This window comes from Hylaeus volcanicus, chromosome 8, assembly GCF_026283585.1.
Source record: "Hylaeus volcanicus isolate JK05 chromosome 8, UHH_iyHylVolc1.0_haploid, whole genome shotgun sequence".
NCBI classification, from domain to species: Eukaryota; Metazoa; Arthropoda; class Insecta; order Hymenoptera; family Colletidae; genus Hylaeus; species Hylaeus volcanicus.
The window spans coordinates 6,801,007-6,823,368 of NC_071983.1; the positions used below are offsets into that span (position 1 = coordinate 6,801,007).

The following is a 22,362-nucleotide window of genomic DNA, read 5'->3' on the forward strand; positions in this document are numbered from 1 at the left end:
AAATAATTCTACTTAGAGTAGAACTATAAATATGTGAATGTAAAGGCATCGAATCCTACAGCTAATATTTTCCACCATCTTCTGCCACATTTTCCTACTTTTCTGAGAAAAGTACAAGCTCTGCGCTCGATCGCGATCTTCCCGCGATAAACTTTTGCATGCAGCTAAGATCTCCGGTGGCGTTTAGGTTGTCCCGAAGATCGAGGGCTTGGGAATCGATCAGCCTTCGGCCAGGGACTGGCATTTAATTATAATCCAACGAATCTCGATCCGGCGATCCCCCTCGATCCGTCGATCACGAGTGCGTTAAACGTCCCGCTGAAACTCGCAACAGCTGGTAGCCGGTTGGCTGGCGTTCGTCGTTGCGAAATTCGCGTTCTTCGTAAAGCGATAACGATCGCGGAGTTCTCTGTTTCGCGGCGGCGTCGTGGCAATCGGATTTGCCGTGGACTCTTAGAAAATTATTCGCCGGTCCCGCGGGGCAGGAAACTCTTGGGTAAACGGTTCTCAGGCTCCGCGGAGGCACTTCCTGCTCCACATCGTCGCCGTACTCTTAAACGGAGACAAGAGAAAGGCGTGGAGATTTCTTTGGAAATTATTAAGAGCGGAATACTTCTGGCGATCGAGTGTGACGCGTATTTACTCGGCCAGAGCGAGCCACTTTCGATCGCGGATAAGATACTCGCTGCCACGGTTTCCCAAGAGGAAAAACTGGCGAAGTTGTTTGCAGAACTTCGGTAGCTGCTCGGAACGGGCTCGACTTCCTCGACTTTAGTAAGAGAAACTTCCAACGAGGAATGTTAAAACAGCGAAGAAAGAAATTTTCGGTGGCCCAGATTTGAAATTTACTGTACCGAGGTTCGCGATTCTTTACTTACGAGGACCTACTTTCTACTTCCTCCATTGGAATACGTGTCTGAACAAAGTTACGAGTCTATTAATTATGTACGAATTTACTAGTAACAATTAACGGTGTGTATCGATTATTTATTAAATGCGGTAAGTGTTTATATGTAGCTGTAAAGAGCTATACATAGATCAGTCCCATAGTATTCGTATCCTTGGGATAGTTTTTGGTCGGGGTGGTAATATTGAATACTGTTAATGCATATACTATCTAGTCATCCTTTTGTTACGAAAAAAAATATACATGTTGAATTGAGTAACCTCCTCCTTTACGAAGTCAATTAATAATTAATGCTACACCCCACCATTCTTTATTCTGCTTGCAGTCAGACAGTTCTTTTTCTGCGGAATCGACTATTTCTCCACTCGAACCAGAAACCTCGATCTCACGTGACCCTGATAACGAAGGTACTCGTTCGAAAAAATCAAAATTAAGTCGCGCAATGTACTCGAAGTCCCATCTCCATAGGAAGCACATCTCCAGAAGAACCGGGACCATCGAAGTCAACGTCCCACGATTTTGTGGAAAATACACTCCCTCGAGGAGTGCCCCCTCCTCACCAGGAAGAACCTTCTTCGAGGCTCTCGATGGACCGTTTACGAGTAACTTTACGACGGTCGTGCACCGGTGCAACACGCCTACGTCGCTTCCCCGAGTTGCGCAATCGTTGCGAGTTTCGCGAGGCGAATTAGCGGACGCGTCGAAACGAGCGCGTAAATTAACGAGTCGGTGACTTTTATCGGTTCCGAGACTGTCGTCGAGGCGTTCGCCGTGACGGTAATGAGGCCTGGAACGTAAATCGGGGCTAGAGGTGTTCCTGGAGAACCGTCCCGCCCCGGATTGAATATCGTTATTAACGGAAGACCGTCGTAAGGAACTTGTAATTGCCTTTACGACCGAGTTGTCTAATTGCCCGGGCACTGACATTTCGCGACTGGAATCTTCCTACGCGAGACATCTACGAAGTCTATGAACGTGGAAGAATATAGAAAAAAAATAGCATTTAATAGTGTTGGTATCTACGTAGTAAGTTCAGCTTGAAAGGGCTCTGCGTTGATCAGGCTCACCTTGTATATGCCAGAGACTATCCTGCTCGTGTTTGCGTTACGCAACGCGCGTGTGCGTGGAATCTCACGTGGGAACGCGCATAGTAGGCGAGGATCGAGCGTGCCTCCCATAGCAAAAGGACGAAACGCGGGAACTCGTCTAAACCGATTTTACGTGGAGGAACGTCATAGCACCGGGCCCGAAGTCTACTGTCTGAGTAGGTTTGGGATAGTTTTTGGTGGGGCGGCAACGTTGAATACCGTTAATGTGCATACTAGGTTCGAGGTAATCTTTGATGGAGGGCGGCGATACTGAATACTGTCAATGTAAAAAAACTGACGTTCCTCCTCGAAAAAAAAAAAAATTGAAAGTGACGTATTCACCGTGATCGGTGCAAAGAACCACTTCTTGGACTGTTTAAACCAGTTTTTGACCCCTGGGGAGGGCAGGAGTTAAGGATCTAGATGGCCAGCATTGTAATCGTCAGGACAAGGGCTACCTACGATAAAAGAATCAGCCCGATCGGAGGGTATCCCATTTTCTTAACCTCGACCTCTTCCTCTTCGATATTATCTACGAATCCCACAATAATTTACTACTTTGAGCCACGATTTAAGTAAACCTCATCTTTCTATGCCCATTGCCCTACCAACGACAAAGAATGATCGCAAGGAGCGCACGCGATTCGACGCTTTCCATTCGAGGCTGGTTTTCCCCCGGGGACTTTCAGCCTCCCCGCAGGAGTCGAAGGAGAGAAGACGTCGACCTCCTGCGCGTGAGACGCTCAAGGTTTCCTCCAAGCATAATCCCTTTATGGTTCCTTTATCACGATGACGTGCCTAGCCGGAGGAGCCACGGCCACCGCGAGGGCCGCTCACTTTCTCCAATTTGTCATTGGCGTACGGCCCGACGATATTGCGATATTAATTAATCTTCCCTGGCGGCGCACGGGCACACGCTCCTCGTTCTCCATTCACGCCGCAGGATGCACCGAGGGCCGGCCGAACTCCTCGCTGCACGTGCACTCCATGCACCACTCGCGTTTCATCGTTCAGAGATAAGATCCAGAGCAGGTGGAAAGTCCTGCGGTTCAACACGCTCCTTGCGTCGCGGCGAGCATCTCCCCTTCCCCCGGTTCCTATCACTCCAATCGACTCTCAGCGACCGCCTCGCGATCGGTTTTTCATTTACGGGAACACCTTCGATCCTGTATCGAAGGGCGACGATATTTGTTACGTACACGATCGTAGTAGCAGCCTCTACGACACTACTGGAAGATGGATGATACCTGGTGGCTCTCGTTTTACGAAACAAACCCGAGCGACTTGGTGCAACCGGAGGGCGACCATTTTTTGTCGAATGCGGGTCAACGACAGGCAATAGACACGATATTGGGGACGACGATTCCGAGGGGATTCTAATGGACCTTAGATCGTTTGGTGTAACTGGGCGTCCTTGAGAAAGGGTGGATTTTAATTATAACGTTTTGATTCATCGTCAGTCCCATAAATATTCGTAACCCCTATTTCTATCGAAGAAATTTGTTTGTATTAAATGGTAGGTTTGATGTTTTCAAGTGTATGTTTCCGTAAATATGTTAATGTATATATAAATATATACATGTATAAACTTATTCGTACACATAATGAAAAATTTCTTTGGCGATATCGAAACTATTATTTAATGTAATCAAACTCGTTCATTAGACACAGAGGGTGCGAATATTTATGGGATTGTAAAACAGTGAAATTGGGTTCCATCGGTGAACAACAGTAGAACACGAATAATCGAAATATCTCCGACTCCGAATTTTCTTCGCCCCCATCACAAGTATTTTTCCACATTCTCAGACCGTTTTCTCGAGCAAACATACCGAAACTCTCGTCAATATTTCACGTTCATTTCTCGAGATTGCCCCCAAGCCTTCCAATTCGTGTACCCCATAAAAAATAAAATTGCCTCCGTGTCTGTCGTCGTTTCGTTGGGAAATGAATCGCCAAGGGAGTCCATAGCGTTTATAGCTCGTCTGCGGCGTCCATAGCGCTCATGTCGGCGCTGAGTGGTCGGGATGAAACCGCCGTTCGGTCTCGTACTCGCATTTCCAATGGTCAATCGTCCAAGACGAGGAGAATTTTTATGGCAAAAACGTTCACGCTTCGACGTGTTCCGATCGAAGACGTCCTCCCTCCTTCGCAGACGGTTTTTCGCGTCATTTGCGGTTCGATGTAAGCTATTACCTTGCCGTAATGACTCATCCTGCCAGCGAGAAGTTGATTCTCGTCTCTGGCGCGAGCTGAACGACGATCCAGCTCGCCGTATACCGTAATTCACGCAAGAAAGGGACAGACTTGATTTTGTACCCAGAGCTTTACGACATCGGACCCGACCGAAATCATCAATGAGTCGCGCTCTGGGATCGACTTGACCTGGCCTGGGCTCTCGGCAAAGGGAGAAGGACCACGATTTCGTGCTTCATCGCCTGGAGAGGAAACTCGGATAAAAAGACGATGGACCGAACCTGGACTGGTCGATATTTATTAATAGGCGACGCTGCTAGTTAATAGGTGCTAGGTTTCGTTCACGAGATTCGTGTGTCAATTCTTCGAATCCGTTTCAGGAAAATGACATCGGAAAGAACGAAGGTCTAGAAAAAAAAGGAAGAAGGGCGACTGGAATTCGAGTTTCCTTCAACACAGGTTCAGGCGATGAAACTCGAATAAAAAGACAACAAACAAGACCTCGGCTACGAAACCTTTCGAATTGGCGCCGCTGGTAATTAATAGTACAGGTGCCAGGTTTCATTCGCGAGAATCGTAACGTCTGAAACACCGGAATCCTTCGAATGCCGAGCTTGGAATTACTCCTATTATTCCTCGAATCTGCCAGTACGAATTACGTGTTTCGGTAAAGTGAAGCGACCTAGGTCTGGAAGAAAATGAACCCCATGTCCCGCTTGCGCTTGACAATGGGCTCGATTTCTTCCGAACAAACTCGAAAAACGCACAGTCCGCGACACAATACAGAATCGCGGCTCGATCGATCGCGATCGATAAAATAATTCGAGGCTCGACGCATCGCGTGTCGTCGATACCGAACGAGACACGTAGACGATCGATAAAAACGCTGATTGCATTCTTCAGCGGCGTGGAACGAAGCGAGCATTTTTTCTGTCTGTTACGTGAAGCGAAAGCAAGAAGAGATAATGCCCGGACAGGTTCCACGGGCTCTTTGATACCACCGGGAGGTTCGATATTTTTCACGACTCCGGTCCGACCCAGTTTCGCAATCGACTCGTGGCAGCGCGGGACCGAAATCTCCGAGACGTGGCCGAAATGCGTAACGATGAATTTTCTTAAAATATCGTAATCGGGTAGTCGGATACGTGATTACGTGTGCTTAATATTTGGAGAATAGGTAATTCTAGTCGAAAACGAAAGCAATTCGTTTGGGGATAACTTTAACAGCGGCCACGCGACTTTTTGGCTTGGGTAGAAACATGGAAACAAGGGACAATTTTCACTTGAAGAGGCAAGAAAAGGCAGAGTTCGATGTTTTAAGTTTGTCAAACACATTCGGAAGGAATCTTCTTCGTTAAATTTATATTGAATTTTGATAAATTAAATGTAAAGTAAACGACGAGTGGCACGATTCAGACATCCGCGCCTGTTCTAGTCTATCGAATCGAATCGAAAGTATCGAAACGGGACCTTCGATTCCGAACAATTGGACTTTGAAAGAGATTAGAACGAGTCCCTCCGCGGGGGACACTCCGGGACGATAGGTCGCTCTCGGGATCATAAGAGCCACGAGCTGTATCTCTGTTTTCCACCGCGCCTCAGATCTTATCCGACCTTGCCGTCGGTGCATAAGCAATTTATAAATAATGTATGGCCGTTTATTTATACGCGAGCGCGCGTACGCGCGTAGTCCTGCGCGAACTGGGCCGTGGAAGGAGCGATCGAACAAAAAGAACGATCCCACGAGGAGGAACACGGGATCAAGGGGAGTGAAGAGACACGCGATCGGCCGTATTCGTTTTGGTCGAACGTGATTCATTCAGATGTTACGTCCGTGCTCCCCTTTAAACCGGTCAACCCGATACGAGGACGGCGTTACCGATTTATTCGTTTTTCCGCGACGCGCGCAGAGCCGTCGCGTTTTCCGTTTCGCGGAACTTTTCGCCGAACTCGATGACACGCGATACCCGCGATTCTACGATAATAAAACACTCGGAGGATCCTTATTTGACTAGACGCGTCGCGTTGCCAAGTCTTGGATTTCGGGCCGCGATTCGGGGTTCGCAGCCCCCAACGATCGGTACGGTTGACGAAAGAAAAAGTTGGTCGCGCACAGGAAGAGGCAAGGAGCGCAGTGCAGCTCTTGCAACCAGGCGACATAAACACCGGACGTTTACAACGCGTCGCGAAGGAAGGGAGCGGCGTATGGAGGCGATGAAAAGAGAAACAGGAGAGAGGGAGCAAGAGGGACGAGGTGGTATCGAGAAAACGAGATCTGGCACTACGTTATGTCCGTTCGATTACAGATAATCACCCCTCCGCGGCCCGATCGAACCTCATCGACCTATAAATCGACACGGGGAAGCGCTTATAGTAGCGGCGGTTTCTACCCGATGAGTTATCCAATCGTGCTAGGCATAAATGTACGATTATTTCTCGTGGCCGCACGTGTTCCGCGGACGTATGGAAACCGCGATCGAGATCGTAAAGAACGCGTTAATCGCGAGATATCCCGTCGGGGGAACCGGTATCGATGCAAACACGCCGGATTCGATTCGCACCGCGCCACGAGGGGGGTTAATTGTCCACCGGGGAGAGCAACGAACGAGCCCTGGTGCCCTACGCCTTCCAACGGAAGCATCTTGATTACAAGTAAGCATTTTAGCTTCGAACGGAAAAGATCGCTCGACTTTCGTAATAGAAGTGGATGTACGACTGTGAAAACTATTCAGACATAGTTTGTACATGCTTCCGGAAGCTACAAGACTTTACGTGTAAATAATTCCTGTTGTCTCCAAAAATTGCGCCCTTAACAATTGAAGAGTATAATAAAAAAAGTCGGACCGCGTTCCGGTAGCTCCAGTGGCAAGGAACATTTCATCGACTCCGAAACAACCTATCGCCTGGACGTGATTAATGAACCTCGACGGTGTGGAAGAGACGAAGAAGTCGAAACATGGAGGACCGAGAAGCGTCTAGGATCTCGTGATCGAGGACGATCAAAGGTCTCGAGGGTTTCTGGTGGATGAGGCCCAGTCCGACGACGCGGATCGCGGCGATCACAAATTATCCGTCCGGTTCCGAGCAGCCGATCGCTGGGCAATATCTCATAGAGCTGTGTTTAGCCTATCACAAAGTGGATGTCCTTGTCGTGACCGTGAGGCTAATTGCCGGTGGTCAGCCGAAGAACGAACGTCGACGGAGGATAAATAGCGGCGACGATGGTGGTGACCGACGCCAGCCACGAGAAAGGCGAAATATCAACGCCGATTCCAAGGTGGATGTCGCCCGAACCGGAGGATTCCGCTTGCTGCTTTATTTTCGTCGTCGTTTCACCATCCATCATCGCGGGTCCTCCGAAAGGACGTCCTCTCCTCGATCCACGGCCGCTTATACGATGGAAAAGATGGATGACTCCCGTGATTCGAGTTTTTAACTCCAGTTCTTCGCCAGGGGGATCCCGACATTTCTCCGTATCGGTCGCAGGCAGGTTCGCGAAGGCTCGTAAATGGTGAATCTGAAATGCACCGTACGCTTTTCACTTGGAAAACTCCACGGAAGAGTGGAAAAAGACTCTTTGGAGCCTGAGAAGATTTCAGCTTTGGGGTCTAAGGAGGACATAACTTTGGAACCTGAAAAGAGTGTATCTTTGGGGACTCAGAAGGCTATAGGTTGGGGTCTAAGAAAGCTGTAGCTTTAAATCCTGAGAAGGCTTCGGGGTCTGAGAAAGCTATAACCTAGAGAAGACCGCAGTTTTGCAATCTGAGAATACTGTAACTCTGGGACCTGACTTATCGTGCCTCATCCTCATAGCGATCCCTAGAACATAGACTGATACATTCGCAAAGCATTCATTCGTTGAAGGTAAACGAGCACACTAAACCTAGCACGGCTTCGTGGGTAAATAGACGAGCAATCCGCGTTCGATAGTTCGCGAGACATTTAACAATGACTCGCGGAGAGATCGGAAATAGGAGGTTCGCTGGGCGGGGCAAGAAGAAACCGTCTCGGCCAGGTAAGTTGCCGGGTGCTCTCCTTCGGAGCCCAGCTACGCAGAAATCGCGTTACCAGGAACGAGAGGTTCTCGTTAAGAGAAACTCCGTAAATGTAAAGTCGACTGGTACAGATCTCTCATTGACGTACACCCGACCGGGGTTTCCTGGGAACAACACGATCGACTGCTCCAAACATCGTCCACCGAAGCGTTTTATTTTCGATTAACAACTGCCTGGGTACTCGGCTGACGCAGAAATAAGCGGCGAGAGGACAATCCGTTCTCCCGTCTAACTGCGAGTATCAACTATCCGAACGCGAACCCTTTTCGATTGTTCAAGGGACGTCGATGATCGTCCACTGGATAATTGGCATAGAGCAGGGCTTAGAAGCTAGTCTCTCTTATAATTCTTTTCTAAATAAAATACTACTATTCCGATTTATAAATTAGTTTCCCCTCCTCCGTCTAATTACAAAGGTACATAGATGGTTTTAGTTTTAGAAGAACAATCTTCTTTCGAACTCGCCCGCGAACTGTACTATCCCCCGAAAAACAGAGTCAAGACTTAAACCGGACGTAACCCGCCGAGACTAATATTAGAAGAACGGTGGAAACGGTACACCGCGTTTCTTTTCCATCGCCACTCGTGTCCCCAACGCGAATCGAGGGATCCCAGCTGGAGCGGCTCACCGGTCCCGCAGTGAGCGCGTTTTCAATCGAGTCCATATAAAGGTAAGATACCTGGCATCGGCGGTCAACCACGACGCGAGGAAAAACGGTCGTTTCGAAGGACAGGGGAAGCTGCGGCCGACCCTATGGCTTCCCAGATTCGATTAATCGCCGCGGGGCCATCGATACGGGATGAATGCACCGCAAGGGACGGCCACCGACGGTGCTCCATTCACTAGGAAACGAACGCAGGCGCGGGAGCTTTCGTTTGGCTACCGATCCGTCGCCGATCTCTTTCTCTTTCCGTTCGTCGCTGCGCGCAGGTGTACCGTTACAACTGGATACCCGTCTTTACGATTTTCTGCGGCGCTCTTTTTGCAATCCTACGCGTCTCAACTTCGTCCGGGGGCTCCCTCGATCGAGATCAATGATCGCGATACACACGCCCGATTCATAACGATCGCGACCGGGTAAAGAGTCTCCGTGCTCGCTCGAGGCTAAAATAATTATTTAAAAGCTCTATCCTTCTGTGGGTGAATCTTATTTTCGCAGTAGAAACGGGCCGATCGTATAAGTAAACGTAGATTTTTCAACATCTTTTCAGTCATCTTCGATAAGGAGTTATAATCGCGCACGTTATCAGAAATTGTGCAATGTTTTGTTTGAAACGACATCGATTCACTATTTACATATAGGGATCTGACGTTAAAGTGACGCTAACGACGCAATCAGTCGAAAATAATTACGACAAATACCTGCTACAGGACGTTCCTTCGAGAATCATCCCTGTCGTCTATATTAACTGTGCACCACTTACCTGAAACAAAAAGGAAAAATCAAATTATCGCCAATGAAAACGATTCATCGCGCGCGTTAAGTCCCCAAAGGATGGCTTGGCTTTTTAAAATGAAAACCTCCTTCCCGAAGCGCTGAATAAAATCCACAAAGGTTCTGCTCGTCGGCAAATATGACCACAAAGATAACCGCCATCTTTGTGGCAAACCCATCGATTCGACAAATTGTTGCAGCAGACCCGCGGTAATGGTTTCGTGGAATGTCGAGTAATGTACACAACGTTTCCAAAGGTGCCCCGCGATATCTCAAAAAAATACGAGATCGAGAGAAAATTACCCGGTTTTTCTCGACATCCCTAGCGGTCGCGGATCGGTTTTTAGGGCCTCGGAAATCTGCTGACGCAGCCCATCGTGATCGTCGCACCGTGGCGGCGGTTATTGTTCGCAATTGCCAAGGGAGATCTAAACGTACCGCTTGAAAAGCCTCGACACGGCCAGACACGCGGGATATCACGGCCCCGAGACAATTTATAATTCGATGATTATCTGTACGCGCGGCTATATACCGCGTGTGATGCCGATAACGCCGGAGATCTGCGTGCCAGCGGGGCATAAATTTCGCGTTAAAAAGGTTCGTCGTTTTCGCCGGAGTCACGACAAATTATTGATGATCTTATGGACAGGCAATAGAGATCGTTATCGGGGCCCTCGCTTCACAGAAAGGTCGTGTCGTGCAACACGACATCGCAAAAAGCTTCAAATACCTGTTCGCGTTGTGTTCCAACGGGAAGAAATGGCCACGCGCGTTTCCAAGCGGACACCAACTCGTGGGAGGAGACGGGGAACCGTGAACGTTTCTTGCATCGCTTTAACGCGGTTGCACCGAGGCTGGGGACGGGCCCGACGATAGATTCGACGCTGGAAGGTTGGGCAAAAATAAATCGGGACTGATCGTCGACTAGGAACGAACTGAGTGGGGAATAAGAGAAGATTTATGGAGAAAAATAAAGAGATGCGCTGGAGGGGTATTGGATTAAGAAAATTAACGAATTAAAAAGAGACTTTTTCTATACACTTTTTGTATACTCTACAGAAATGTTACCGAGAGTATCTAGAGTAAGTTGGAATTCTACCTATGGATGACAAATTCAGTGGAAAGAAGAAACCCGTCGACAGCAAACCGAGCCAAACGACCGCGTGCTCTCAAGGCCCAGCAACAAAGATAGCCATTCGGAGGCCCCGAGCAGCCAATATATTTCGCCTCGATTACAACAAAGTAGAGAATCGGCTTGGCCGACGAGGCGAGGGTTCAGCGTAAGATCAAAGACTCCATTCGTCGAAATGGACGAGAGCTTATGGAAATAGGGCCTGATAGAAGAGGCCCTTCGCGATAGCTTTCGCGCGTACGAAAGGTTCAGCGACGCTCCGAGGCGATACGGCGTCGCTTTAAAGGGCATCAGTATGCAGAAGGTCGTCGTGGCAAGAATTTTGGGCTCGTCCCGCGAACGGAGCAACTCGTGTCCCTACCCGTCCGTGTTCGCCTCACCTTCGCAGGCGGACAATAATTCCGCCAGACTTGGTCGAGCGTAACCTGTCCATTGTTAGCCGCATATATTTACTTTGCTTACGACGCGGGCCATAAGCGAAGTACTGTTATCCGCGGCGGTGCTGCGCGTATGACGTATCGTCGCGACGATCTTGATATTTCTTTCTCGCCTCCGCGATAAACGACGCCGTCTAATTTTTCGAAAATTAAATTGCAACGGCGCCACTGGATACTTATTGAAAACGCTCGCTTTAGCGCGCTGGTAGAAGACTAAACTTTGTTTCGGGCAACATTTTTGGAAAAGTTCGCTATATGGACACAGAAGTCGAGCGACGCGAAAGAAATGCAGTCGGCCCTATAAATATACCTCTGTGTTTATCGAAGAAGTTTGTCTAAATTAAATAACAGATTCGATATTTCCAAATTCATTTTTAAGGATACATACAGACGTGAAATTCATTTATGTACGTATTTATTATAGAAAATGTATTTGGTAACATCAAACCTATCGTTTAATTGATTATAATCAAATTTCTCCGATAGACACAGAGGGTACGAATATGTATGGAACTGACCGTGTGTTTAATAGTTCTCAATAGGCTCTTTCAACGGTGTCGTGCATATACAAGGTATTCTTAAAGTCTGGATACAATAATTACTCCTAACACGGTTGATAAAGAGAAACTCCTCCTCGCCACTCCGAAACGGTGCCCGCCATTTCGTTTTCGGAGGGCTCGGGGCTAAATTACACGTTGCCTCGCACCGTCGACCATTTTCGCCGAGCAACAGCTTTTGCTCGCGATTATTTCGCCGCCAAGAAACGCCGAAATACCGTTGCCACTGCCTCGCTGGCTACGGTCTGGCGTTCTCGCGACCATACACGGACGATTCGCAACAAGAGATTCTACTTTGCGCCACTATTTCGCGTGGTCGCTGTTATTTACACGCGATTCGTCCGTGGCGTTTCTAACATCGATCAGCGAATAGTGCGACACTTACGGGATTAATACTACGGACCTATTACGGTGGACGTGGACGTGGACGTGGACGTGGACGTTTATCATCGAAAAAAGCAACCTGCAGCCATTGCGAAACAATCGTGGCACCCCGTATGCACGAGTGTCCCATTGTCTGACATCACCGCGCGATTTCATCGAGAGTGGAAACATAAAGAAGCAGGGAAAAGAAAATCGTTACAGATACGCTGTTAATGGTTGCGCAATAACACACGTTAATTATCCAACGGTCGAATCGCGGAATCAGGAATTACCTCCCGATCGTGAACACCGTTAATTAATTAAACGCGCGCGCGACCACACGAGCGCATGAGGCCTACGTCACTTGCACGCCCGCGACAGAACAGTATATTTATACGTAGTTAGGTATCTGTGCGGGAAGTATTTCCCAGACTCCAGTCTGGGATCTGAAATTGAATCGATTCGAGGGTTGGGTGATAAAATGCCCTGGGGTCGAGGCAGCGCGATAGCGACGAGTCTTCAACCCCTTGGTGATTGCCACCGTCGGGTGACTCGATTATAAGATGCGTTGGAAGAATCTACTCTGAATTCTTTTCGAAAAGAGCTCGGAATATAGAATCAATAAAGCCCAAACACTCGAAAATAACTGTTTAAGGATACTAATACCACAAACACGAGAATTCAAGCTCGTTCATAGCATCGCGTTGGAAGTATTCTACGCTGAGACTTTCTCAAAAAAGAGCTCAGAGCAAGCACACTCAATACGGCCCAAATCCTCGAAAAGAACTGTCTACGGAAACTAATGCCTCAAGCCCAAGAACTCGATCTCGTGTATACAATGCGCTGAAAGTATTCTACGCTCAGACATTCTCAAAAAGGGGTTCAAGTCCCACAGAATCATAGAAAAGAACTGTCTTCTAGTGTCGCAAACACGAGAATTCAGGCCCAAAGTGTTCGGTGACTTATGGTCGCTGTGTACGCGCACGGAGGCTCGCAAAGAACGCGTGTACAACCATGGGGGGAGAGGGGATCGATCGTTTCGTCGGATCAAAATTTCAGGGGCAGCCCTTCGCCGGGCCCCAGGAAATTATTTCTCGAAGGCCACTTACCGAGGCGCTCACGAAGAAGTAATCGGACAGAAAATACGGAGCCGCGGACCGATAATGGCTGGTCGGGGCCCGACGTGTCCCGCGGGGCCCCACGGCTCTCCCGGTGAAACAACGCAACAGAACCGTGTACGCAGCTTTCGTCGATCGTTCCTCGTTCGATCATGCGCACGGCTACTTTTGATCACTTTCTCACGTTGCCAACCCGGAACGGATCGTACCGGGAAGCCCCTGATCACGGGAATTAAAGCGCGAATCCAGTTCGGGGGCCCTCCCGATTGCGAGAAAATCGCGATTAAATCGCGTTTGGTACCCTTAGCGTTAACCCTTTAAGTACCGTTGAAGACTACGGTCACTCGATGGCTACAGTCGTGCGTTAAAATTTTACATCGATTCGCAGCTTTGACTGGGTACACGTACTAGTAAATATGAAATTAAGAGGGAGTGGCTCCAGAGCGCATTTATATTGGTGACACGATTATGCCTCCAGAGTTCTTTATATAGAACTCCGGGAGCACTCGCATGCCTCCAATAAATTATGTGCATAATTCGTTCCGGATTCGGAGCCTCGAATAAACGAGTTTAACAAAAATGAATGCCGTTTCGTCCTGGTTTTGCCGAGTCTGTTCGTTCGTACTGCTCCAACTTCTCCGAATAATCAGAATGTTGACAAAGCGGGGACTATCGAGTAGAACAACCGTTTTCTTCTTTTCCACTCGGAATAATCTCAATTTCAAACCAACCGAACGACTCGGAAAAATCGCGTGGAATAGCCAGCTCTAGCTAAAAGGGTTAACAGTACATAAACAAGAGTCTAGCACACACTCCCCGGAGTTTCAGGCAACTCATGACGAATAACATTAAGCTCCGTTAGCTCGGCGCACCGTGTACTTTCCGTCGGGGCCCGATCGTCACGTCCCTTGGGCGCCAGTGGGAATCCCATAGCTGGAATCGCCGCGGTACACGCGTTTCGCTATCCTAAACGCAGTTAGCGCAACTTCCGCGGCGGTAACGATACAACAGTCCGAGAGCGTAGCGAGCAGATCTCGGGTAGAGGGCCGCGAGAAAGATTGGAAAAGGTCAAATTCCTCCGATTCGAGGCTCTCCTCGTCAAATTACGAGCCACGAGACGAAGAACCGTGCGACCGAGGAGCCAAAGAAAGGTTGGATTGCGTATGCATTCGTTATTTGCGGTTATATGGGGGACAGCGGCAAAGAGAGAAAGAGCTAGAGTGGGGGAGGTGGGACAGGGGCCCAAAGGGGGCCGAGGGAGGGGGGAAGAATAAACCGATACAGAGATACCGCATCCAGGCGAAAGCCGACAAGCCAACAACTCTCGAAAGGGTCCGTGTTCCAGGGGTGCTGGGAGGAAGACGGCTGGAATGCACCGAGAACAGGTCGCAAGGCTGCCGACATTCCGAAATTTGCAACGGCGTAAAGGACGGGGGGAACGTGTCCCATTGTGAGCGTTCACGAAATCGCCCCGCACTGGCCCCCGGAAGAAAAAATCCGAACCGGTGAAGCTTTCGTCGCGGTCGGACTCCTCTACACGCGCATGATTTACACCGCTATTTCTCAAACTCCACTTTTCTACCACACCAAAAAGGAAAACCTGGGGGGGGAGGGGTGCCGCCGAGGTTGGATTTAATTATTAACCCTTGGCTGGGCACTCGAACGAATAACTGCGATAAAGGATCAAGGTATCAACTTTGTTTTACTTTAAAACACACACACACACAGGAAACAATAAGGATCGCCTTATCGCCACGATATTAACATATATATATTAGGTTGTCCCAAAAGTTTCTTTCGTAATTTGCATTCAATTATTTTGTGTGGCAGTGTTTATATAAATAGACAATCTAATTTCTCAGATATTGATATTGCAACAGTAATGGAGCAAAATGAATCGTACACGATTCAATAATGTCACATTAGACAAAATATTGTGTATGTATTACTTATTAATAAAACGAAAGAAACTTTTGGGACAACCTAATAATACATTCTCGAGCTGCCATTCGGCGGTACCGTACGCTTCGCAACGTGAATTGATTTTTAACGTTTTTATTTTGCACCCCCCCGTCTTTTACGAGGCAATTTTGCTCATCGACCGGATCTGTCCGAGGCTCCGTGTTGTAAATAAAAACCACGTAGGAAGAAAGAAAACGGCACGATAAAAGTTCCCGTGTTCCTCTTCTTTTTCTTTTTTTTCTTTTTCTCGTTTTTTTTTTTTTCGACGTCTACTAACTTATGCTACGCTTGGTATTTACGTCCTACTCCATGTTTATTTATACATTATCAGTAGTTACGATTCGAGTGAAACGGAGGAGATTGACCTATGAAAAAGTTAACGTCGATTTCGTGTCGATGATGGTAGACGTTTAACGTTACCGCGATATGGTCTATTGGCCAGATTTATCGTACAGGTTAAATTTTATTCGTCACACGTGGGAATGCCGTTTAACGCTCTTACATAGTTCGGGGATTTTCATGGAATGGAAATAACACATCTGACGTTTGCTATTTAAGTTAAAGGATGGTTCGATGTCGCCTTACTGGACTCTTTTCGAAGATATTTAGCATTATACGAAGCGACTACGTAGAATTATTTTTCGATGAAATATAATTTCAAGATCGTTTCGTTACCTTGGACGTTAAGTTGTTGAACCCGCTTCGAAAATTGTAAAGTTATGCTCCGAAATGAATAACATTGACCTTGAAATGTAGAACGTCTAACCAGTCGCTAAATATACAGTACATTTCCAATTTGTATTACATACATTAGATATCTCAAAACGGTGTTTTGGAATAGCCTTCGATCCTTGAAAATGTTGGCGTACAAGATTTATAGGCAAGGAATTTTGATGTTTCGCTTAATTAAATTAGAATTATTAAATGAGTATAGTGTATTTAATATAGCATATTTAATAGACAGTTACGTGCACACTTATGTATGAGTAATTGGACGAGACAAAATTTTGGAGTTCAAACAAAATTATTTTGTAATGTCCGCAATTTATCATTCTCTCAAAAGCTGCGATCAACTCTAAATATGTATATGATAACGCCACTCTTATCTTATCCCTGTTGGTATCAAATTACATCAATATGTACACGAAGTGTGCACATCACTCGGTAATAGTAAACATTCTTAGCAAACTCGCGCTAGTATCAACTTACTCGTCTTCGCTTGTACAACATTTAGCGTTAGTTCGTAGCTTTACCAACCGAATAAAAAACTTTGAACAAAATAACAAAAAAAATAGAGCATTTTTCAACGCAGACCTAAATCTCCTAAAATTCAGGGGTCGATCGTCGCGCGTAACGTTACGGTAAACCGCGTCAACGTAATACGAAGAATAAAAGAAAGAGAGGGAAACACATAGAGGACTCGATACCATTCATTCCAACCTATACTAATCGCGTTCACCGGTACACGCTCGTCTTACATAACCTCGACGTCCCTCCCGACAGGACCTTCGTCCTTCTCAGCCCGGTCCCGATCACGGACGCGCCATGGAATTCGAGGGCGAGCAAGAAAGAGAAAATGCCCGGTCGCGATGGACCGGGGTACGCACGACACGAGAGCAAGCGAGACGAACGTATACGCTTGGGCAGCGAGCGCGAGAGAGAAGGAGCGTGGTCCCGCGATCCGCCGAGAGCGGGAGTGAGAGAGAGACACCGACGGGGCACGCACACTCCCGGTAGAAAGAGCGAGACCGATAGAGTCCATCAAGCAAAACTCACCCTGTTGCATTCCAGAGCCTCCGCGCTGTGCTCCTCCTTCTGCTTGAAGCAGCTGCTGCACTTGCTCTTGTTGAATATGTTCGGCGCGAACTTCCTGCACTCGGCGCCGGTGCCACGGACGCCCGCCGTGCCGCCCGACATCGCGACACGTGCGAATTAACCGCGACGACCGGACAGCATCCTTCGCCTCTCCGTCCCCCCCCCCCTGCCCCCTTCGTCAGGCGTTTAGAACCGCGGGCAACGCTTCCACCTTTCGTGCACGATTCCCTCTTCTTCCGATGTTTCCGTTCCGTAACCGAGTTCGAGCGACCAAATCGTTTCCCCGAGCACTTTTATTCGCGGCGCGATTTCGCTCCGTTCGCCACCAGCCGCCAGCCCGGTCTTCGGTACCCGTTACGTTAACGGATCCGAGTTAACAGGATTTCGTATTCTCGTTTACGAGCGAGGACCACGGCTCGCGAGCAATCGTCCCCCCCTGTACACGAAAATTCCGCGATCTTTCGAGATACCACGAGAGTCGTAGTAGTCGCGTCGAAACTATCGCGTAACGCGATTATGTATATACGGCGAGACACTTCCCACCGGCATTCACGTTCACCGTTTTTGTTTACGTACACGAACCGGGGGGTAGGAAGAATGCACAAGGACGTACGCCCTTCGCAAAATTTCGTAACGAATACCGAGAATGTTTACGCGATGTGTGATGTCACGCGGACGGAACACACACGCGTGCCGTTGTCGACATCGATTTCGACTCCGATTGGCAGCTGACTCTGTCCTTGTCTTCCACGCTCGTTTCTTGTTGACAATCTTTTCCCCGTAAACCCGCTCCGAAAGAGCACGTGGATCGTGGCCACTCCGAATCACACCAAGCTATTTATAGATACACTCGCGTGCACCGTAGTTAAATCACAGCACCCGTTCACCAATCTATCGATTGTTCGACGAATCGAATTCGTCGTGAACACGCGTGCGTGCCGATCGGTCGATCGATAGAGGATCACTGATCTCGTTGCTCCGAAATCGCCTCGATTTAGGAGGGACGTGGTTGCGACGTGATTATTTGGCTGCCACGGTTTACGTTGGATGGATTCTAGCACCACGAGCACCCACGATATCCTCGCGCGCACGCCTGTCTCTGTCGACTGTCACTAAGATAATCCCGGGACGTTGCACACGCGACGGCTACGACCACGACGACGACGACGACGACACTCGAGCACACTTACGACACGTCGCGTCGCGCTCTCCATGACAGAACGCTCCCGCGGACGTCCATCTGCGATCTGGCCCGTTTAACTCGGCCTCCGTGCCGTCCGCAGCGCTCACTCTCGCTCGATCGACCGCAGCGCGCACCTCGAGGCCAGTTACTACGCCGACGCGAAACCAGTCCTCCGCCTGGCCGGAATACAGGGTGTCCCAAAAATGTTGTAACACCTTGAAAGGGGTGGTTCGGAAGGTGATTTGAAACAACTTTTTCCTTAGCGAAAATGTTGTCCGAGGCTTCGTTGAGGAGATATTAACGGAAAATACTGACCAATCAGAGCGCGAGTATGCCGATGGAGCGGCCGCGGTAGCGTACGAGAGCGGCCACCTAGCGCGTAGCCTACGCTACCGCGGCCGCTCCACCGGCATACTCGCGCTCTGATTGGTCGGGGTTTTCTGTGAATATCTCCCCAACGAAGCCTCGGACAACATTTTCGCTAAGGAAAAAGTTGTTTCAAATCACCTTCCGAACCACCCCTTTCAAGGTGTTACAACATTTTTGGGACACCCTGTACAGCGCCATGGCGTAAGAACTTCGAGCAACGATTTCTCGTCTCTCTATTCTTTTTTCTTTTCGTAATGTTTTGTTGCCTCGTATGAATTGTCGTTAGTCTTTTTTCTAAATTAGCTCGAATCCCAGACAACCCCGAACACTTCTCCCTTCCCATAACACAGAAGCGAATATACAATGAAGCAAAATTTTGTACTCAAACCTCTGCGTAGAAAAGATCGCAAGAACTTATTATCTAATTGTATTGATATTGCGATCATTTTAGACGTATTTATAACATAGTTGGCATTTGATGACCTGAGTTATCACTCTAAAAGGCTATACAGGCTTTAAATCTTCGAACATTGTTATAAAATTTTCGAGATGCAATTTTCATACCCCAATTACGATGTCATATATCTGATCTAATAATGATGCTCCAGCTCATTTAACATTATGATTAAACGCCCTTCGTTAATTTAGAGTAAGGTGCGAGAACATTTGACTGTGAACCAAATGTTTCGCCATATCGATCGCTATAACGACTGCTAAATTTAGATATTAAGCATATTGCCAATAGGATTAAAAGTAAGCCGCCATAGATACCAAAGGATCTGTAAATCTGTATTCGATAGAAAAAGAAACGTTTCTTAACGCTACTTATCCGAGGAAATATGTAAATATAGAAGAATATAAATATTCAGAAATTGCAAATACCTTTACGATTAATGAATCGAGCGCTGATGATCTTCGAATCCAGCTAAATTCAGGGAAAAAACTGGAAAATAACGTTTCACGATTTTTCAAAAGATTGCGTTCGAACAAGCCAGGAATACAGAGTACAACTTGAGTCAAACAAACGCTGGTATGGAATCAGCTGATTTTTGCATCCGGTCCGATGTTCGACATTTCTCTTTCCGGTTCATCCAGATCAACGTTCCAGTGTTTGGAAGACTGACTGTAAAGATGGTAGATGAAGCTGGTGACAGGTTCGTAGGCCAAATTATTTTCGGCTTATATACGAAATCTAATAACTCTAACTAGCGCCAATGTACACTACGAAATTCATTACGATGGTATAATATTTACTTTGAAATAAAATTAACCTCACATGTAATTCCTCGTATTCGAGAGATTAATCTTTCATAATCTCTGCTAGATATCCATGAATATTTCACTAAACCGTAAATTTCCATCTAAAGACGGGACTGAGAATAATTTCGAGTCAATGACAAAGTATTTATACACGTTGTATCTATTATTTTTGTGTATTTTTCGCTTCACCTGTCAGTTTTACCTAAATTTTCAACACCACGATGCGTATCTATTGCTTACCGGATTTCGATACAAATAAATTAAATTCTGCTTGAATATATAACAACGTAAAGGATATTGCTATATATGTTAAAAACGTATTTGTATTCAAACAAATCTGACGCTGATCAATTCCAATCAGCATCTTACATAACACATAAAAGGATTAATTTGTGATAAAGTTCATAGAGATTGGTTCCAATTATTCGAACAATACATATAAATATATCCTAAACTTGAAATCAAATCTTATAATTTGAATATATATGAATGATAATATTATACTTTAAATAGAGATAACCAATATATTAGTTGCATTTATACATAATTCTAATTATAAGAGTAAATCATATGACTTAAAGAAGGTAAATATAAAATTCTTACAGGGATGATTCCTCGAATGTTGCCATTATTAGGGAGGTATATGATAACGAAAATGCACATGAAACATTTGAATATGAGTTAGAAAGAGCCTTAGAGTCTGAGTGCAGCTTAATCGTTATCGAACCATCTAAATTAGGTGATGAAACCTCAAGATGGATAGCAGTAGGAAACTGCCTTCATAAGACTGCAGCATTGTTGGGCCTTGCAGCTATAACCACAGGTTTATCAAATTTATATTTTATGTGCCATATTAATAAACATTATTATTTATTTAATTTATGTTATTATGTTTTACAGGTCTGGTTTGGGGTGATCGGCCTTTCATCTGTGGTCCACTAGGTTTTATATCTGTAATATCTTGTGGACTTTATACTGTTTCATGGCAATTCGATCCCTGTTGCCAATACCAAGTTGAAACTGACACAAGTAAGCTACCCCATGTAGAATTGTTAGCCGTTTTAGGCCCATCATCTCCTACATTTCTTGTAAGAAAAGATGACACAAGAAGAAGAATTCTCCATACCACTATTACACTTGTTGCATTGGGCATCAGTGCATGGAGGGTTTACCAGGCATTTAAGTGAAATGATAAATGCCTGAAAAGAAATAAACTAAGTTGTAAAAAGCAGTAAGGTAGGCCATGCGATGTATTCTACATAATCGTAATAAGGCCTAGCATAGAAATCTGTGAATTAAAAAAAGTTACAGATGTTTTCACATATATTAATGGGGATTGTTGAGGCACATAAAAGATCTGTTTTCATTTAATGTTCATAATTTTTTTTTTTAATTTTTTGACTACCTCAGGTGAATGCTGGATTAACAATAGAATGGAAGATATAAAAAGACGTAAAAATTAACCTATTCTATGAACCTATTCATTATAAAAGCTAATGTTTCTTAAAGCTCCACATTGTTACTCTATGATCTCCATCTTGTTGATTCTATTATCAGTTAATTTTAATACAAAGAAAGACATGATTGCTTCGGTGAAACATCTACTGATATAAGTGTTCTTAGAGTTACACAAAATACAACCATACACCTGGAAAGTTGAATTTAGAATTATATATTTTTAGATTGTAAATAAAATAGATAGAATACACTGCATATGGTACACCGACAAGAATGTTGCCTAGATTTTCTCACCCAAAGGTACAGCCCACATTAAAAGAAAATAATGTCTATATGAAACCTTTTAAGGAGTATATTCCTTTAATCTTGCTATTTAGCAAACATATTAATTAGCATAATACACAGAATTTTTATCAATTACGTAAGACTTTTATTATGCAATACACAAATACATGGAAGATTAAAAATAAATGTCACAAACATTCCTGTAAGTGAGCATAATAATAAAGGTTATGTAATTTATTATGATAAAATTTTTCCAAAAACTTGCAGTCTATTGATATTCCAACAAATCCTTGCATGTGTTTGTATATACATTATAGATCTGCTTAATGCATAACAACATGTGTAATGTATTTCAAACTTGTTTTGACAGTTTCAAACGAAACAAAAACTAAGCAACATCTTTTACAATTAATGTGTAGCTATATAACAGCCATAGCACAAAAGTTGCCACCTACATCACAAATAAAAACTCTACTACTTTAAAGACATTAACTACTGTATACACTTTTTCAAGATATATAAAAATATATAAGTTTACTTTAGAAATTGTATGTTTTGTAATGTTGATTTACTTCATTCAGACATTACGAAAAAAACTATGGTACAGAATAAAAATGAAAGTAGGTAAAATCAGCAACCATGGAATACTTTAAATAAGATTAAAAGTTTATCCTTTTTCCACAGCATGTGTTCAAAATTCAATTTATCTACATTATTACTGTTGTTATTAATCATTTCATG

The 22,362-nt window shown here is 45.8% G+C and overlaps 2 protein-coding genes across 7 annotated transcripts in view; one reads left to right on the forward strand and one right to left on the reverse strand.

The window, feature by feature from the left end:
- The window catches only part of LOC128881502 (protein outspread), a 191,538-nt gene extending 173,233 nt beyond the window's left edge, over positions 1-18,305 (reverse strand). For all 6 annotated transcript variants that reach the window (XM_054132607.1, XM_054132606.1, XM_054132611.1 and 3 more), the window contains exon 1: positions 17,028-18,305. In XM_054132607.1, the coding sequence (XP_053988582.1) occupies positions 17,028-17,168 (141 nt within the window). In that variant the 5' untranslated portion in view covers positions 17,169-18,305. The remainder of the gene's footprint in view (positions 1-17,027) is intronic.
- A 1,322-nt stretch (positions 18,306-19,627) lies between these two features.
- Positions 19,628-21,610, forward strand: LOC128881637 (transmembrane protein 11 homolog, mitochondrial). Its single transcript, XM_054132900.1, has 3 exons — positions 19,628-19,772; positions 20,484-20,701; positions 20,779-21,610. Exons 1-3 carry the CDS (start codon positions 19,651-19,653, stop codon positions 21,063-21,065), a joined length of 627 nt encoding a protein of 208 aa, XP_053988875.1. The 5' UTR covers positions 19,628-19,650; the 3' UTR covers positions 21,066-21,610.
- The last annotated feature ends 752 nt before the right edge of the window (positions 21,611-22,362 follow it).

Bases quoted from the DNA above. Each gene is read 5' to 3' on its own strand.
- LOC128881637 (XM_054132900.1), top strand. From the start codon at position 19,651: ATGGAATCAGCTGATTTTTGCATCCGGTCCGATGTTCGACATTTCTCT. The intron at 19,773-20,483 runs GTTCGTAGGCCA...AAATTCTTACAG, and splicing joins GTAGATGAAGCTGGTGACAG to GGATGATTCCTCGAATGTTG. The intron at 20,702-20,778 runs GTTTATCAAATT...TATGTTTTACAG, and splicing joins CCTTGCAGCTATAACCACAG to GTCTGGTTTGGGGTGATCGG.